The sequence below is a fragment of the Bombina bombina genome, chromosome 1 (genome assembly GCF_027579735.1).
Source record: "Bombina bombina isolate aBomBom1 chromosome 1, aBomBom1.pri, whole genome shotgun sequence".
In the NCBI taxonomy this organism is placed as follows: domain Eukaryota; kingdom Metazoa; phylum Chordata; class Amphibia; order Anura; family Bombinatoridae; genus Bombina; species Bombina bombina.
The window spans coordinates 353,675,056-353,693,991 of NC_069499.1; the positions used below are offsets into that span (position 1 = coordinate 353,675,056).

At 37.7% G+C, this 18,936-nt stretch overlaps 1 protein-coding gene across 5 annotated transcripts in view; it reads left to right on the forward strand.

Moving 5' to 3' along the window:
- Positions 1-18,936, forward strand: part of ATG9A (autophagy related 9A) — a 111,227-nt gene that overhangs the window by 29,222 nt on the left and 63,069 nt on the right. For 4 of the 5 annotated variants that reach the window (XM_053698196.1, XM_053698197.1, XM_053698194.1 and 1 more), the window contains 5 exons: positions 11,452-11,600; positions 15,041-15,174; positions 16,126-16,169; positions 16,985-17,049; positions 17,293-17,448. In XM_053698196.1, coding sequence (XP_053554171.1) covers positions 15,072-15,174; positions 16,126-16,169; positions 16,985-17,049; positions 17,293-17,448 — 368 coding nt within the window. In that variant the 5' untranslated portion in view covers positions 11,452-11,600; positions 15,041-15,071. Of the gene's footprint in view, positions 1-11,451; positions 11,601-11,813; positions 11,918-15,040; positions 15,175-16,125; positions 16,170-16,984; positions 17,050-17,292; positions 17,449-18,936 lie in introns of those variants that run through there. The other variant, XM_053698199.1, reaches the window with a different exon arrangement.

Here is an 18,936-nt window from a genome sequence, read left to right on the forward strand (position 1 = left end):
TACAACAAGTAGCATTGATCAGAACTACTAGTTCTGTTCAATGCTACTTGTAATGTCTACTGTGTGTCTTCCAGATTCACTGTGATGTTTGCCAATCAGGAAGTGCTCTGTTTTGTAGAGGTTTACAGGTTACAGCACACCTGTAATTTATTGTACCGCATAAGGGATTTATGTTTTGTTTTGTGAGGATGACTATTTTCAGACTAATAATATAGGTGGCAAGTTTGAACTCTATTTTGGTTTTAATTTAATGTTTAGACATTTATTAAATATTTTCTTTTATGAAGAAGTGCACTGCACCACTACTTAACAGTTTGATGCTATTTAGTATTTACTGTTCTAAATAAATACTGTTGTTTTCTGCTGTGTTCAGACTTTGCTACATGCAGGAAGTGTCCTTTTTTTTTTTTGTTTTTTTTTGGGTTTTTTTTTGAGCAGATAAAATAAAAAAGGGAGTCCTGGCTGCTTCAATTTGTTGATGAAACCCATCGGCAGTAATCGTGATGCATCGCGGAATCGAATCGTTGACAGGATAATCTTAATCAAATTGTGAGACCAGTGAAGATGCGCACCCTTAACAGATGTGCAAGGCACATCTTGACAAAAATACTTTCAACTATACTTTTTTATTTTTTTTATTTAATACTGACCTTACATTTCCTAAAATAGATTTGTTTTTCTATGGAACATACATACATAAAAAAAAAAAAAATGAATGCTGGTATTCCATTTATTTTTTACCTACACATAAATACATATTTCTTAAATAAGGTAACTTGAAGCACAGCTTTGAAGGGAGATGGGATATGGATAACTGAGGTTCTTCAGTGTGGCTTTTTTAAAGGTTCTGTATGCTAAAATAGACTGAGAAGCGTTATTCTAGAGCCTAACCTTGTCACATATCTCTATTCCTTTATTGGCTTGAGTAAAAATATGATAAGGAACTACAAAACAATGGATATGTTTCTAACAAAAAGCTGTTGGCTCCAATAACTAATCTGTATTGCCTCCTGCAAATAAGATAAGTGTTGGGTGAAGTTTGGCTGTTGAAAACAATTGCAGATTTGCATACCCCCCAACTGTCCCGATTTTTGCGGGACAGTCACGATTTTAGGGGTCTGTCCTGCTGTCCTGGGCTGCTTGCCATCTGTCCCGTATTGCCCCATGCATTTTTTTTTTAATTCTATTGGGCCCATACTCAGAAGCAGCTGGCTTTTCTCTCCCAGAGTTAGATACCTGTTAGATTCCCCATGGAAAAGGAATGGTGTTTGGGTTAATCGGAAGCAAGAAGACTGTATACCCTCTGTCCTCAGGTAATGGTGACCTCTAAGCTAGCATGATAATACTAGCATGCCTTCAGTTTTATACGATGAGCATTGCTAACACCAGGGTAACGAACTGTGGCAGCCTCAGACTGTCAGCTAATGTGCTTGCCAACCCCAGGACCCCATACAATGAATAACAGAAACCCAAATATGATGTAGTGTGTGTGTGTATCTATATGTTTAAGTGTGTGTATCTGCATATATAAGTGTAAGCTATGTAGTGTGTGTATCTGTATGTATAAGTGTGTGTGTGTGTATGTATCTGCATCTATAAGTGTATGCTATGTAGTGTGTGTGTATCTGCATGTATAAGTGTAAGCTGTGTAGTGCGTGTGTGTGTGCATCTGCATGTATAAGTGTATGCTATGTAGTGTATGTATCTGCATGTATAAGTGTAAACTATGTAGTGTGTGTATCTGTATGTATAAGTGTAAGCTATGTAGTGTGTGTATTTGTATGTATAAGTGTTTAGTTGTATCTGCATGTATAAGTGTAAGCTGTGTGTGTATCTGTATGTATAAGTGTTTGTGTATCTGCATGAATAAGTGTATGCTATGTAGTGTGTGTATCTGCATGTAAAAAGTGTAAGCTATGTAGTGTGTGTGTGTGTATGTGTGTGTATCTGCATGTGTAAGTATATGCTATGTAGTTTGTATTTCTGTGTATTTGAGTGTGTGTACATACAGTATATATGTGTAGCTTGTGTTGCTGTGCATTTTTGCTGACTTTAAAGGCCAGAATCTAGAATGTTAATGGGGAATGCAGAGAGCAGTTTTAAAGAATATATTATTAAATGTCCAATTAAGATAAAAATATTTAGCACTGTCTCTGAAAAAGCCAATTAAATAAAGAGCTCACATAGCTATACCAGTGGTTTGAACTTGTGTTTGATTTGCTGCCTAAGATATGACTTTATTTAGAATTGTATTTATATTACTTTTTTTAAGCCCCATCCCCGCTTCTGCCCAACATATATCACACTTTTAATGCGGGGGGGGGTGCTCTCCCTCTTTTGAATTTTGAAATGTTGGGAGGTGTGGATTCCAGGATGAGCCGAATGAAAGTCCAGATCTTTGTGTGTTGCTCTTTCACAAGTAAAAATCAGTTTCTAAAAAGAGCCTAATGCTGCTGCCGGCGGCCATATTCAGCATTCAATGCTGAACGAAAGCAACAAATGCCCTTGACCAGTGTTCACTCTGAGGCCAGTTTTGCGAGCGACCCAGCTGGGAAACCAAACCGAACTTGCATTGTGTATTGTTTGCTAATTGCTCTAATTAACTGTTTCATTGCTGGGTCGCTCACAAAACTGGCCTTAGAGGAAACACTGCACATGACTAGTTTACCTGCTTTAGGTCCTAAGCTTCCATTGAGTGCAATTACTTTACAAATAAACTGACAATATTCTTAATTGAATGCTAATTATTGTATTGTTTGCTTTGTATTCCATGTTTTTCTGCTACCACTGTTGCTGCTTCCCGGTTCTCACTATTTGCTATGTTATGCAGAGCCACCAGCTATTATAATTATAACAAAACAGTCTAGGATTTTATATGGTAATGGATATATTTTCTATATTTATGGATTGTGCGGTTATCTATAGCTGTTTTAACACATCTCTAGAAGCTTTTTTATTAAAAAGCAACAAAGGCATGGTATGTATGTATGGGGGGGGGCAGCAAAATGGATGTTTACCTGTGTAGCCAAAAAACCTAGCACCTGCCCTGGTTTGCTGGAGGAGGGATAATGATCTAGGGCTGTTTTTCAGAGTTTGGGCTTGGTCCCATAGTTCCAGTAATGAGAGCTACAAAATACAAAGACATTTTAGACAACTGGGTGCTTCCAAATTTGAGGAAGGTCCTTTCCTGTTCCAACATAACTGTGCCCCTGTGTACAAGCGAGGTCCATGAATTAAAGGGACAGTCAAAAAAAAACTTTTATATTTCAAATAGGGCATGTAATTTTAAACAACTTTCCAATTTTTTTTTATCACCAATTTTGCTTTGTTCTTTTGGTATTCTTAGTTGAAAGCTAAACCTAGGAAGGCTCATATGATAATTTCTAAGCCCTTGAAGGCCGCCTCTTATCACATGCTTTTTTATTTGCTTTTCACAACAGGGGAGAGCTAGTTCATGTACACCATATAGATAACATTGTGGTCACACCTGTGGATTGTGGCAGACACTGCACTAGTTGGCTAAAATGCAAGTCAATAGATAATAAATAAAATGGCATGTGATCAGGGGGCTGTCAGAAGATGCTTAGATACAAGTTAATCACAGAGGTAAAAAGTATATTAATATAACAGTGTTGGTTATGCAAAACTGGGGAATGGGTAATAAAGGGATTATCTATCTTTTAAAACAATAAACATTCTTGTGTTGATTGTCCCTTGACAGGGTTTGATGAGTTTAGTGTGGAGGAACTCAAGTGGCCTGAATAGAGCCCTGACCTCAACAAGCACCTTTGGGATGAATTGGAATGCCTAATGTGAACCAGACCTCATCCAACATCAGTTCCTAGCCTCACAATGCTCTTTTGGCTGAATGGTTACAAATTCCCTCAGCCACACTCCAAAACCTTCCCAGAAGAGTTGCAGCTGTTATAGCCTGCAAAGGGGCGGGACACGTCTATATTAATGCCCATGGTTTTAGAATGGGGTGTGAAAGTCAGCTGTCTAGATACTTTGGCAATATATAGTGTGTATATCATTATATATTAGAGAGTGCACAAGACACTTATGGGTGCCCCCACTTTACCCGCCGGCCGCAAACAGCCACATTTAAAATTTAGCTTTTTGCTGCTGAATCCCACATTGGAATTTGTACACTCACAATAATTAGTTTACATAAATAATACATAAAATAATAGTAAATAATTAGGTACAAATTCCAGTGTGTGTGTGGTATCCTTGGATTTCTATACATTACCTGTACCCTGGTGGATGCTGAGCTTAAAGTGATGAAAAGTTTAATAAATACGTGCCGGTATCTAAAAAATAATCTTAAAAACAGGTTGATCCTCCGCCTGCAGCTTCTGCTTTCTTTAGCAGAACGATGACGAATCTGGCTTCCTCCAATCATAGTGTGCCCCCTTTGGCGTCCAGCTTGTGGGCCATGCAGCGATTGAAGGAAGCCAGATCGTCATCGATATGCTAATTAAAGCAGGAGGAGGATCGGCGTTATGTTAACTATAACGCAAAGGTAAATATTTTAAAAAAATAAGCGTCTTTGTAAAATGTAATGAATGAAAGTGCCACTGTTTTTAACATTAATTGTAGATACCGACCACTTATTTGTTAAACTTTACAATCACTTTAAGTGAGAGCACAGATCTACTCTAAGGAATATATATATATATATATATATATATATATAAAATTAGTAACAAGGGAGAGCACTCTCACTCAGTATAACAACTGCCAGGGTGCTAGTGTAATTAAATATAGCTGAACACAAAGCTGGCACTCTCTGGTCTTTCCAAAAACAATCTTTTACTGTGAAAGTAGTGACGTTTCGGGGACAAACTATCCCCTTCCTCAGACACAGTGTATACAAAGTGCACACAATATAACTACAGATATTTTCGATACTTTGTGACACTTTTAAACATTTACAATTACACTCTTATATGTTGAATGTATTATCACTTATCCATACCATATTTTGGTTTGGTCTTGATTTTTGCACACGGTCACTAGTGATTGGTGGCAACACAGGGGAGGGTCAGAAGACCCTGTTAGTTTGTCAGAAGAAGGGACAGCTTTGGTCCCGAAACGTTACTATAATAAAAATGTTGCACTTGTTGTCAGAAGTCCAGAGAGTGCTTGAAATTATTTGCTACAAAGTGCAAACAATATATAACAAACATTACACAAACCCCACCCCCCCAATTAGGACCAAAAAGCCGCCAAAAGGTAGTTATGGTAATCACCCAATCACATAGTAAACAAATATAGTGTGTAGTTAATTACAGCAAAACTAATGCACAAATCTGTCTGTACTTGGATTATGTTTTCTGAAGTAGAGCCAGGTACCATAGCATTGGAGGTCGTACACCCTGCACACCTGAAACAGCACTGTTTTTTATTTCGTTGGAGCCTATTCATTTTCTTATAGCAATGGGAAGGGTCAGTAATCATTAGATTGTCCTTTAAATTGTTATTCCTTTTGTAACCCACTCTAGGGTGTTGCCATTGATTAAATGGTAGAGATGGATTACTTTTGATGATATTCCAATGCTGGTTAAGACTCTTGTCCAAATTACTGGTGGCAGGACAATATGTAGTAGTGAACGTTAGGAGTGGAATATTATCCCTAACTTTATTAGTAGCTGTGAGTTCGGATCCTTCAACCATTTTTTTACTTTGGTCAATGAGCCTTGGATTATAGCCTCGCTGGGTAAATTTACAAGCCATGTCAGACAGTTGAGACTGTCTCAGCGATGGTTCACTGTTATTTCTGGCTATCCTAATCATCTGAGCTTTAGGAATTGCGTTCAGTAGGGATGTCGGATGATTACTTGTCGCATGTAACAGTGAATTTCTATCTGTGGGTTTACAGTAGAGAGAAGTACCCAATAAGTGTTTTGTTCTTTTTTGAAAATCTTCAAATCTAGAAATTCAATTGCTCTTTCATCATAACTCAGTTTGAACTTCACTGGGTTGTCAAGGGCATTCAAGTGATCAAACCAACTCCTCAGTTCTTCCCCAGTGCCACTCCATACAATGAAGAGATCGTCAATGTAGCAACGATAAAACCTTACCTCAGGTTTATTGAAGACGCCCATTACTGTCATCTCATACTCCTCCATGAATATTGTTAGCTGTAGGGGGCACGTTTGACCCCATGGCCGTCCCTGATACCTGTTGGTAAGAACTGTGTTCAAAGCGAAAATAATTAAGCCTTAGGCTTAAATCAAGCATCTGGATGAGGAAATCAGTGGAGGGACCGATATACGGATATCTATTTAAAGCCTCCATCACACATTGTTTGCCACTTTCATGTGGTATGATGGTATATAGGCTAGTGACATCGGCAGTCACAAGAATCCCTGTGTCTTCAACGTGTAGTTTCACCACTTCATCAATCAGCTGTGAAGAATCACGTACATACGATTGAATATTTCTTACTAGGGGTTGTAAAAAGTGGTCCACAAAGACAGCCAGTCTTGAAGTGATCGAATTTCGGACTGAGACAATGGGTCTCCCCGGGGGTCTTTCCATGTTCTTATGAATTTTCGGCAACGTATAGAGTATAGGGCAGGAAGGAAAATCTAACTTCAAATACTTAAGAGTATTCTCGTCAATCCAACCAGAATTATAGCCCTGTAGTGTCACTTCATCAATGATCTACTTAAATTCCCCTGTTGGATCACTCTTAAGTGGCACATAGGTGGTTTCATCCTTCAACTGCTGGAGTATTTTATCCCGGTAATAGGAGTAATCCAAAACTACCATGGCACCCCCCTTGTCCGCTGTCCTAATGACAATGTCTGGATCAGAGGACAAGGATGTAATGGCATCTTTTTCATCTGCTAAGAGATTATTATGGTATTTCACATGTTCCATACCCTTAAAGGGACAGTCAACCATAGAATTGTTATTGTTTTAAAAGATAGATAATCCCTTTATTACTCATTCCCCAGTTTTGCATAACCAACAGTTATATTAATGTACTTTTTACCTTTGTGATTACCTTGTATCTAGGAACCTTCTTCCAGCCCCCTGATCACATGACTGTGACTGTTTATTATCTATTGTCTTAAATTTAGCATTGTATTGTGCTAGATCTTAAATAACTTTCTGTGCCTGAACAGTGTTATCTATATGGCCCATGTGTACTTTCTGTCTCTTTGTGTTGAAAAGAGATTTAAAAAGCATGTGATAAGAGGCAGCCCTCAAAGGCTTAGAAATTAGCATATGAGCCTACCTATGTTTAGTTTAAACTAAGAATACCAAGAGAAAAAAGCAAATTTGATGATAAAAGTAAATTGGAAAGTCGATTAAAATTAAAAGTCCTATCTGAATAATAAAAGTTTAATTTATACTTGACTGTCCCTTTAACATCCTGGGACACCATGCTCATGAAAGTCTTTATACTGTGATTCAAGCTATGTGGATCAAAAGTACTTGTACATTTAAAAAGATGTGCTGAAACCTGAGTATCAGTATTTTTAAAAAATTCCTTTAGTCTCAATGATCTTTGGAATTTCTGACAATCAATGTAGGTATCAAATTCGTCACTTCTTCTAGTAGGGACAAAACTAAGGCCCTTGTTGAGCAGACTGTGTTCAGCAGAGGTGAGGGGCCGGTGACTGATGTTCACAACCAAATCCATCCCAAAAACTTTGAATCTGTGTTACCTGGGAGGTAGCGGTGGTTTTCTCTCTCCAGCCCCCCTGCCGTATGTGGGGCCTCCCCCTTGTTTTCTTTGGCCAGCTCTTGTAGTGTGCTTGTAGTGTGCTTCCAGATGCATTATCAGGGCCACTGCCACTCTGAGGCATATCACTGTCAGAGCCTGAACTGCTGTCTACGGTTTGGAGTGATTGTTTGGTGTAGTAGCGTTGTCACCTCCTCCTCTCTGTGTATGTTCCCCTGGTATTGCCCCCTGTCAGCCAGCGATACACACTTTTATCCTTGTGGTCCTCGCATACGGTCTGCAATTTCCTATTCTTAAACAACTGGATAAGGTTACCCTTATATTCCTTAACTTGAGTAGCCAGCTTCTCCAACCATGTTTGTAAAAGAAAAGGTGCCGGTACTCAAAAAAAAAAAAAGGTGCAATACTCATTGATTATTGATTGATAAATTCTGCTCAGTAACTTTGAGAAAAGTAAAGGGACAATATTATTTACAGTATTTGATGTATTCTGCAGCCCCCTCTTATGAAAACTAGAGCATTTAAATGATGATTACAAATATTACCTGTTATGAGTTGGCAGAGGTACTCAGTACAGATGAGTACCCCCACAAAAAAGCCCTGTGTATGTGTCTGTGTATATATGTGTGTGTGTGTGTGTGTGTGTGTATGTATGTATATGTATGTGTGTGTGTGTGTGTGTGTGTATATATATATATATATATATGTGTGTGTGTGTGTATATATATATATATATATATATATATATATATATATATATATATATATATATATATTTTAGTTATTACATTTTGCATTTTATATCATTGTAAAATTTTAGTGATAGGATTCATTACATAACAAAAAAAATATCAAATATCTAAACAAACATTTGTTTTTGAGGAAAAAAAAACATTATTTGTTTTCAGTATGGAAGAAAGGTGGTCACTAGAATGGTTAACTGCATAAAATATTAATAATGACTATGTTTAAATAAAAGACATAGGGGGGAGGAGCCAACCACTATCGAGACAAGACGTGCATCTTAGGAGCTCCTGCTATGTACAACATTTATAAAGGCTTTAATATCACTTATAACCTTTTGTTGGAGATGTTTGGGGAGTACTGACTTTTTATTGCATCCTGAGAACTCCACAACAATTATTAAAGATCTGCAGCCCAGACTTCCCAGTTTGTATCGGCCTAAAATAGAGGCGCGAAAATCATGGCCGCGCTTTTATGGAGGCAGATAACTGACTTACTGCAACACCATAACCAAGCCCTCCTAGATGTAGGGGATGCAGCTTTCAAATCTCTTACCACTCAGGCCGCCTTATCAACTACCCTAACTACTTGTGAGAAGGAGCGTGGTGACACGGAGGGTACACCAGATCCCCGGCAGCCGCCATCTTTAACCCCTGGACCGGCACTCACTTTCTTATGCTATGATGCGGTGGCGGCGAGAGAGACTACTATCCCAGATGGGGAACGGGAGTCAGATGCCGACATGTGTGGCTCGCAATTGGATACACTTCACAAAAATCTGGGAGCAACACCGCATCTCCCAACGCATGAAGCGGTGTCTGACACACCATACCAGTTTATGCCGGCTCACTCTCCCACTGCACCGTACGCAGACCCTATATCAGCATTAATATATTCTGCACTGCAGGAGCGGGTAGAACTGTACACCTCCACACCGCCAGTAGCTTTGTTTCCATGGCACCTCAATCCAGTATGGAGATACGGGATATGGACGCTCAGTGCTGCTGCATCTGTAGCCCTGTCGGACCTCTGCTTTGGATCCTGCCCTTTGAGGGATGTCAGTAGGTGGACATGCTTATGGGGACATACCAGAGTTGGAGTGGGCTAAACACAGAGAGAAGGCCAACCTTAAAATAGACATTAGCTAACCTTGCTGTTGAACTGCGCTCCACTGTTATTTTTGCCTAGCAGTTGATTAAATATGAGGACGCTCTTGATGAATACATAATGTGGCTTTTTCAATCCCTGTTATATTTGTAGATACATATCCTTATAGCTCAAATTAGTTCATGTTATATATATCCTTTAAAGCTAGACGGTTACTCATGGCCACTGTATCTGGAATTGCCCCCACAGTTTTGTTGCCGCCAGTTAAAGCACCAGGGCTCCCTATAGCAAACGAGAGACATCAGCTTCATTTATTTTAGATTTTATCATACCGATATTAAAACCTCATAGAAGTATGCTAATGCCACCCTTGTTGTTCTGACATATATGGACAATAATAATGCTGCTGGTTGACGATGCTGCTGATTAACATATGTTTAAACGCTTGATAAACCTCTTATATGCCTTTGTATCTCCAACTCCTTGAATTGATGTATCTCATGTATGTTGGGCCTTTAGTAGCAGCATAATACTATAGCATGTTTGTCACTTTATTGAGCAATTTGTGTGTGAACTTTAATAATTTCAGTTAGCTAATTTCTCTGCTATCTCCTAGCTGAGCTTTTGCTATGTCTAAATATATATGTATTTATAATGCAATTGTGGCTTCCCAGACTGCCCTCCTTCACTTCTTTGAACCTCCATATCCCACGCTTAGCTGACCATGCTGTTCAATGTATTGTATGGCCAATACTTATGTAGTCCTCATCTCTGCTCACTAAAATAGGTCTCGCTGTGCCGTCTGCGGCCGGGACGGCTCGGCTAAGACTTCCACCTAATAATTTATTAATGTACATATTGTTTTAGAACATCTGTCATGTCACCTGAGAGGGATAGACCCACATTGCTATTTTTCCTGGTGGTCTCCCCTACATATAGAACCTTGCTTAAGCCATGTTTAAACAATAGATTTAGTTCTTCAAGCTTTAACGGGCCAAACCAGATAGAGGCCTAGCAGGAAGCCAACCCTTTTGTATTAGTCCCTTCGTAGCCCTTATGCTCCTGAAAGCAATACTGCAGCTCGTCCCAATTTTGAGCCATTGTAACATAAGTTATCCTGTTTCTATACCATACTCTATACAACCACCTCCTCCCCCTCCCCCAACAATAATGTATCACCTAGTTTGGGTGACTTAAAAACACGGTTTTCTAGTCTATACCGTATCCTAAAACCAACTACTTTATCCAGCGCAATAATATATACTTAACAGATTTTATAAAAAGACATATGTTAAGATATACTTTTATACATAGCATACTCACTTAATAACAATAATTTACTCTTATATATCTCGTTAGACAGATATTCTATCATACTTATATATCATACCACACTATGCTTGTACCGCACCTTGCTTACTTTCATATCCATATATCCTGCAGTGCAATCCGACAATGACCATGTTTTTCCTCCCCAGCTTTGCAGGTTTGTCTAGCATTTTTTCTTGTTAATCATATAAAATTAAAAGAGTAAAATAAGGTTTCTCATCTGAGATCCAAAACTATTTAAATTTCCCTACTATAACCATACCCATATTACATTATTATAAGGCCCTGAAGTGGTCCGCCAAATTGTTTAGTGGGGTTTAAAGTTTTAAAGGCAATTGTTGTGTACTTCAAGATTATGTTATGTCATGCAATGTAACCATACACTGTATTTGTACTTTTTCCAGTGACATTTCTTGTATGTTTGCCTTATTTGAAGCCTCAATAAAAAGTATTTATAAAAAAATAAAAATTAAAAAAAAAAAAATAAAAGACATAGAGATTAGATATATAAATGTGCATATATCACAGTTTATTATTTATTGAGGTGTTTTTGTTTTCTTTAATTATAGGTGCACTATTAAGCCTGATTGCTGCTGACAGAGATATATCTGTTTGACAGGAACAACAGATATCACTGGTGAAATGGTGCAGAGACAACGAAATTCACAGCTGGACTTTCATCCCCCCAGAGAGGATCCTGGAGCTTCTTCTATTCACTGTACATATCTCCCAAACATTATCTGCCTTATGGTTCTCATTATATTTAACTTACTGATTGTATTGTGTATTACAAAACCAGGATTAGTGCTGCACACATTGGTGTGAAGGCAAACAGTTTTGTTTTATCAAGCCACACCTACTGGCAGGTCTAATCATTTCCAAGAAGCAAACTGACTTTGGACTTCTCGTCTGCTCGTGCTCATAAGTTTCATTTACTGGCTGCAGATTGCAATTAAACCTTCTGCTCCTGGTACATGAAAACAGTATTTCCAAAACAGGGAATCATGCAAAGCTTCAAATGTCTGAGTATTGAAGGTAATTTGTCAGTTGTTTGCTGCAGGTGCTATGCAATTTTCCTGTCATTTGCTGATCTATTTTATTTTAGTTCTTTCATACCAAATGAGCTTTGTGACTGGATCAGATTGTATTGTTTATCTTATTATTAGACTATACTATATATCATCATTTTTATTTTGCCCCCTTTTCATGTAATTATCTCTAAAAATGGTGGCTTCTCTTATACTTGAAACTGACAAAGCACATAGTAAATAAGGACTGCAAAACAATGCACTTTATACTAGTATAATGACTGGGTCTAGTCTTGTTAGCTGTAGGGGCCGATTTATCAAAGGCCCAACGGCCCCTGATGCCCCTGGCAGTTATGAAGCAGCGGTCTTAAGACCGCTGCTCTTTAACTGGTCCACCTGTTCTGAGGCTGGGGACATCAATCCGCCTGATCTCATACGATCGGGCTTATTGACATCCTCTGCTAGCAGCCGATTGGCCGTGAATAGCAGGGGGTGGCATTGCACAAGCAGTTCACAAGAACTTCTTGTGCAATGATAAATGCCAGCAACGTATGCTGAGCGGATCATGTCAGACAGACCGATGATAAATCGGCCCCTGTAGACTCAAGCACAGATTGACTCCTACAAATAAGTCAAGCAGTGAATGGAGTTTGGCTACTGAAAAACAATTGCAGCAAACGATGTTAATTTGTTTTGAAAATGTTTAGACTTGGCCAGTATGTTGTTCTATAGCACAACATAAATGTCTTATGTCAAGATATTTACTGTCATTTTAATTTGTGAAGAATACAGGGATAGCTGATGTCATTTTTGTGTGATTTATCTTTTCAATACACTATTTGTAGCATAGATTCCCACTGACGACAGTTTAGAAGTTGGTTACCCATAATGTTATTTCCTGAAGATTAATTGTTTATGATAACCATGAGTTACATTTAATTTGTCAGGAGAGGTTTGTCAGACTTGTAGTTTTAGATATTGCTCTTTATGGTACTGTAGTCTGGAAGGCGTGAAGAAAGCAAGTCCCTGCAATCGTGTGCATGTTTTTTTATAATCACAAACAGTAAAAATCATGGAAATTCTGACATTGAATAATGTTATATTATTTGACTGGGGATATTAAATGGACATAACATTATAAAAAGAAAATCCTCTGATGTATTAGGCAATGTTATTATTGCCCCATTGTTTGCTCTACATCAGGGGTGTCCAAACTTTGCTCTCCAGAGGTTTTGGAACTACATTTCCGATGATGCTCAGCCAGCATTTTATCTAGCTGAGCATCATGGGAAATGTAGTTCCCAAACCTCTGGAGAGCAAAGTTTGGACACCCCTGCTCTACATAGTTCAAAAATCAGTTTAGGAGAGGAAGTTAAGAGTCATTTTTAACCTTCTCCTCTTCTGCTATTTATCTACCAAGTACCTGTACTTAAAGGGACAGTAAAGTTAAAATGTTTCAGATAGAACATTTAATTAAAAACACTTTAAAATTAACTTATTTTATCAACCTTATTTTGTTCACTTGGTATCCTTTGTTGAAAAGCATATGCACATATTCTCAGCAGCAACAATGCACTAATGGGAGCTAGCTGTTGACTGGTATCTACACACACACACGCATTTTGTCATTGGGTTAACACGTGTTCAGCTAGCTCCCAGAGGTGCATTGTTGCTCCTTCAACAAAGGATACTAAGAGAATTAAGCAGATTTGATAATAGAAATAAATGGGAAAGTTGTTTAAAATTGTATTCTCTATCTGAATCATGAAAGAAAAGTGTTGCATTTCCTGTCACTTTTCAGTAAGAAGTAAAATATAAACTGATCTGAAAAAAACAGGAATAAGTGTCTATAAATCAATTATAAACCCCATATAGACTCTTTTTCATTGAGGTTGGCATTTGCAGGTTTCTCTGGATTTCTAAGGACATGTGTAATGCAACAGAAAAGCAATGAATGACCTAACTTGTTATCGTTTGATTTACCATGTTATATACATCCTTTATATTGGCACAAGCCTGTTAAAGCTAGGCAACATTTAAAGGGACTTAAAAAAGTAAATGCTATATATTATATACAAGTAATTGAGCAATAATAAAAGGCTCTAACTGTAAATGGGTTAAACACATAGTTAAAGTTATATCCAGAGCAAAAATGCATTACAGGGAACTAGCTGAGCACACCTCATGAGCCAATGACAAGAGGCATATGTGAGTAACCACCAATCATTTGAAAAGTCTATTAAAAATGCATGCTCTATCCGAACCATTAAAGTTTAACTTTGAGTTTGATGTCCCTTTAATTTTCAGGCTTTTTTTTTTTTTTTTTTTCATTGTAGGTATACATGTGTGTAACTGAGATATACATACATTCCTTATTCGTATAATCTAACAGAACATGAGAACCCCCTATACTTTTTTAATTCAACCGGGAGGGGGGTAAGGAATGAAACGGCTGTTTCTGCTACTTTTTAATAAATCATTTGTGGCATCCTCCCTCCCCCTACCCCCCCCCCCCCCCCCCCCCGGAGCGCTCAACCCCTTTTTTTCAACAGCATGCGCTACTTCTGCGCATGCGTTAGAAGATAATTTCCTGTTTCTGAAGCGATGCACGTCCATGCAACGCGCATGCTCTATAGCACTGCATTGGAAGGTAAGGAAACGGTTGGTAAACGCATGAGTAAGTAGTTATTTTTTTAATGCATGTGCATAGTAAGGGCTCCACTGGTGCGCACTTCAGAGATACATATAGAGCGGGTGGGAGGAGTTAGACCTCGAAACGGAGAAAAGTTCGTATTTAAATAAATGATAAATGCTTTATATTTAAAAAAAAAAAAAAAGTAGCGGCTTGAATCAAGATGTATAACAAATGTATTAGGAGGCTTCAGTAGATGTAAAATGTACATTCACTTTAATTGTGTTGTGGAAATTTCTCTCCCTATAAAGTAGACAAATCTAAGACCATAATTCGAAAAACATATTTATTTATAATTACATAAATGTAAGACCACTTTAGCTACTCATCTATTGTAAAACCTCTAACAATATTATGGGAACCAGGTTTTGTATGTTTCTAATAAGCGTTGTATGATATTTTTTCCTCTTATTTCCTTTCACACCTTCTCTTATGAAGTCTAAGAGCTGGACATAAAGTTGTAAAGGACATGGCTGTGTTTGACACTCCGTACCAAAGGCTAGAGGCATCTTACACTGATTCTCCTCTGGGGGAAGAAGATCTCCTGGTTCATGTCCCAGAGGGCAGTAAATGTATGTATTTTATTTCCTTAGTGTCAGAAACTTAACTTTATTCCTGTTGTCAGTCAAAGTAAAGTTTTTCATTTTTACTTTTGGTTCATCTGGTTTGACTGTAGAACAGGTACAAAATCCGAATCCAGAATTTCAAAATCCAAACTTATTCTGAAATCCAAACTATTAAATTAATATATATTTATTTTCTCTACCTGTGTCTATGGTTTGTTTTTTGTTCTAAAATGCAAATAATATTCTATATTTATTTAAAACAACAAATATTACCTTTCTGATTACAGTGCTGTACTACTTATATGATGGTACCAAGTATACAAAAGTATTAAACATGATATAAAACTACCTTTAGGTTGCATGTATAAGCTATATAATGAAATGTAAATATTGCCTAAATGACAAGATATTGTTGTGTACACTTGGTCCCATCCCCTCTCAAACTGTACCATTTTAAAGATGCCAATATTATGAAATCCAAACATGTTCCTGTCCCAAGAGGTTTGTTAAAGGGATTTCTCTTTAAAATGCAAACACAGGCACTAGAGCAATGTAAATCCATATACAGTTCACAATATAATCTCTTCTTTTTTGCTAAAAAAAAAAAAACTGTTTAAAAAGTGTTTGCTGATGAACTGGAGTAATGCTATTGAGCCACTGCAAAAATACAGAATTCATGGGTTTCTTCAAATGGATTAGAGTGGGCTAGAATTTGAAAACCCCACTAAAAAGCCATGTAAGAGATTCCTCCCATGTAATGAATTTGACAAAAGCATTACAGCTCACATGTGCATTTAATTTGAATAACTTGAAAACTAATAATGTGGTGTGGGTTATTTGCGTTCAGTTCCGTTTTAATTGTAAACATTTGGTGCTTAGCTGTATTATTTATCAATGGTTTTTCCAGTATTGCCGTTTTCACGATATGTATAAATATGTTGTTTTTACTCTTACTAGCTCCTTGGCATCATATTGAGAATCTTGATCTCTTCTTCTCACGAGTATCCTTTATTGTTTTACCACTATCATTTGATAGCATAGTGACATAAAGGGATATTGGTTAAAGTGAAACGCAAGTTCATTTAATTATTTATTTTCTTTGCACTTAACTTAAACTTGATCTGAGCTTTCACTAAGTTACTGGGACCTCAACCGGAGCCTGTTACTGAAAATTAGACAACCTTTCAATTTACTTCCATTATCAAATTAGCTTTGTTCGTTTGGTATCCTTTGTTGAAAGAGCAACAATGTACTACTGGAGCTAGCTAAACACATTGGGTGAGACAGTGACAAGAGACTTAAATGTGCAGCCACAAACGAGTAGCTAGCTCCCTGAAGTGTATTGTTGCTCCTCGGCCTACCTAGGTATGTTTTTATTTTAACAAAGGATAGAAAGAAAAGGAAGCAAATTAGGTTCCAGAATAAACTGGAAAGTTGTTTAAAATGCTATGCTCTATCTGAATCATGAAAGAAACATTTTGGTGTTCATGTCCCTTTAAGGCCTGATGATCAGAATGTCATCAGCATGGAGAAAAATAATGCAAAATAACTGGGATTTTGTTTTGATCTTATATTGTAATGTCTGTGTAGCAAGAAGCATTTCTCAAGCTAAACGTCCGCTTTATAAAATTATTTGAGGGCCCTCGCCATACTGACAAGTTTTGTTAAATCCTCTTACCTGAACAGAGATCTTTAGCTCAATGGACCCATAATGAGATCTTTACCTTTGCTCTATTAGTGCTCTAACGTTCTGTTGTATTACTCGATTAGTGTTCTTAAAAGCCTCATATGGTTAGTTTCCTTAACTTCCTAACAGGTTTATAACTTGCACCAGAAGAATGGCTTTACCTGCATGCTGATGGGAGAACTCTTTGAGTTACTGTGAGTTTGCATATAGTGTACACATCTCATGTATCCTGGATTGCCAGGTTTAGTTTTATTAAACTGAAGAACATCCTGAATGAGGAAACAATAAATTTATAAAAGTTCTTGAAAGCTGATTAATATGAGCTATGATGTATTGATTGAGATATTGTGTTTGACCTTTATATCTTTCCCGTCTGTATTTTCATGCTTTCCATAAAGACCATTGATTGATTTTACTGTTCTAATTTCATTATACAGGCAATTTATATTTGTTGTCAGCTTCACCACTTTCCTTGTGAGTTGTGTGGATTATGACATCCTGTTTGCCAATAAGATGGTAAGCCCTAGTCAGGGTGAACATGTCAAAGTGACGTTGCCTGATGCCTTCCTTCCCCCTGCAGTCTGCAGAGACAGGTAACGTGTTACCTCCTTCAGAATGGAACATTTTATCTTACTGTCTCAATACCACAGAAACAACATATAAATGAAGCGGTCTGAAAGTGAAGCTTATAGTATAATTAACAATAATTTACATTTGATACTTCAGTGTCATATCAATACTCCAAGAAATCTAAAGCAATATATATATAAAAAGTTTACACACCCCTGTTAAAATTTCAGGTTTCTGTGATGTAAAAAAATGAGGAGAAAAAAAATAGTTTCAGAACTTTTTCCACCTTTAATGTGACCTATAAGCTGTACAACTTAATTGAAAAACAAACTTAAATCTTTTAGGTGGAGGGAAGTAAACAAAAAAAACTAAAATAATGTGGTTGCATAAGTCGAGAAGTAGCTGTGTTCAGAATTAAGCAATCACAGTCAAAATCATGTTAAATAGCAATCAGTACACACCTGCCATCATTTAAAGTGCCTTTGATTAACCCCAAATAAAGTTCAACTGTTCTAGTAGATCTTCCCTGACATTTTCTTAGTTGCATCCTACAGCAAAAGCCATGGTCCGCAGAGAGCTTCCAAAGCATCAGAGGAATCTCATTGTTAAAAGGTATCAGTCAGGAGAAGGGTACAAAAGAATTTTCAAGGCATTAGATATACCATGGAACACAGTGAAGACAGTCATCATCAAGTGAAGAAAATATGGTGCAACAGTGACATTACCAAGAACTGGACGTCCCTCCAAAATTGATAAAAAGACGAGAAAAAAATGGTATGTGAGGCTGCCAAGAGGCCTACAGCAACATTAAAGGAGCTGCAGGAATATCTGGCAAGTACTGGCTGTGTGGTACATGTGACAACAATCTCCCGTATTCTTCATATGTCTGAGCTATGGGGTAGAGTGGCAAGACGGAAGCCTTTTCTTACAAAGAAAAACATCCAAGCCCGGCTAAATTTTGAAAAAACACATCTGAAGTCTCCCAAAAGCATGTGGCAAAAGGTGTTATGGTCTGATGAAACCAAGGTTGAACTTTGTGGCCATAATTTCAAAAATATATGTTTGGCGCAAAAACAACACTGCACATCACCAAAAGAACACCATACCCACAGTGAAGCATGGTGGTGGCAGCAGCATCATGCTTTGGGGCTGTTTTTCTTCAGCTGGAATTGGGCCCTTAGCCAAGGTAGAGGGAATTATGAACAGTTCCAAATAACAGTCAATATTGGCACAAAACCTTCAGGCTTCTGCTAGAAAGCTGGACATGAAGAGGAACTTCATCTTTCAGCCCAAAGCATACATCCAAATCAACAAAGGAATGGCTTCACCGGAGGAAGATTAAAGTTTTGGAATGGCCCAGCCAGAGCCCAGACCTGAATCCAATCAAAAATTTGTGGGGTGATCTGAAGAGGGTTGTGCACAGGAGATGCCATCACAATCTGACAGACTTGGAGTGTTTTTGCAAAGAAGAGTGGGCAAATCTTGCCAAGTCAAGATGTGCCATGCTGCTA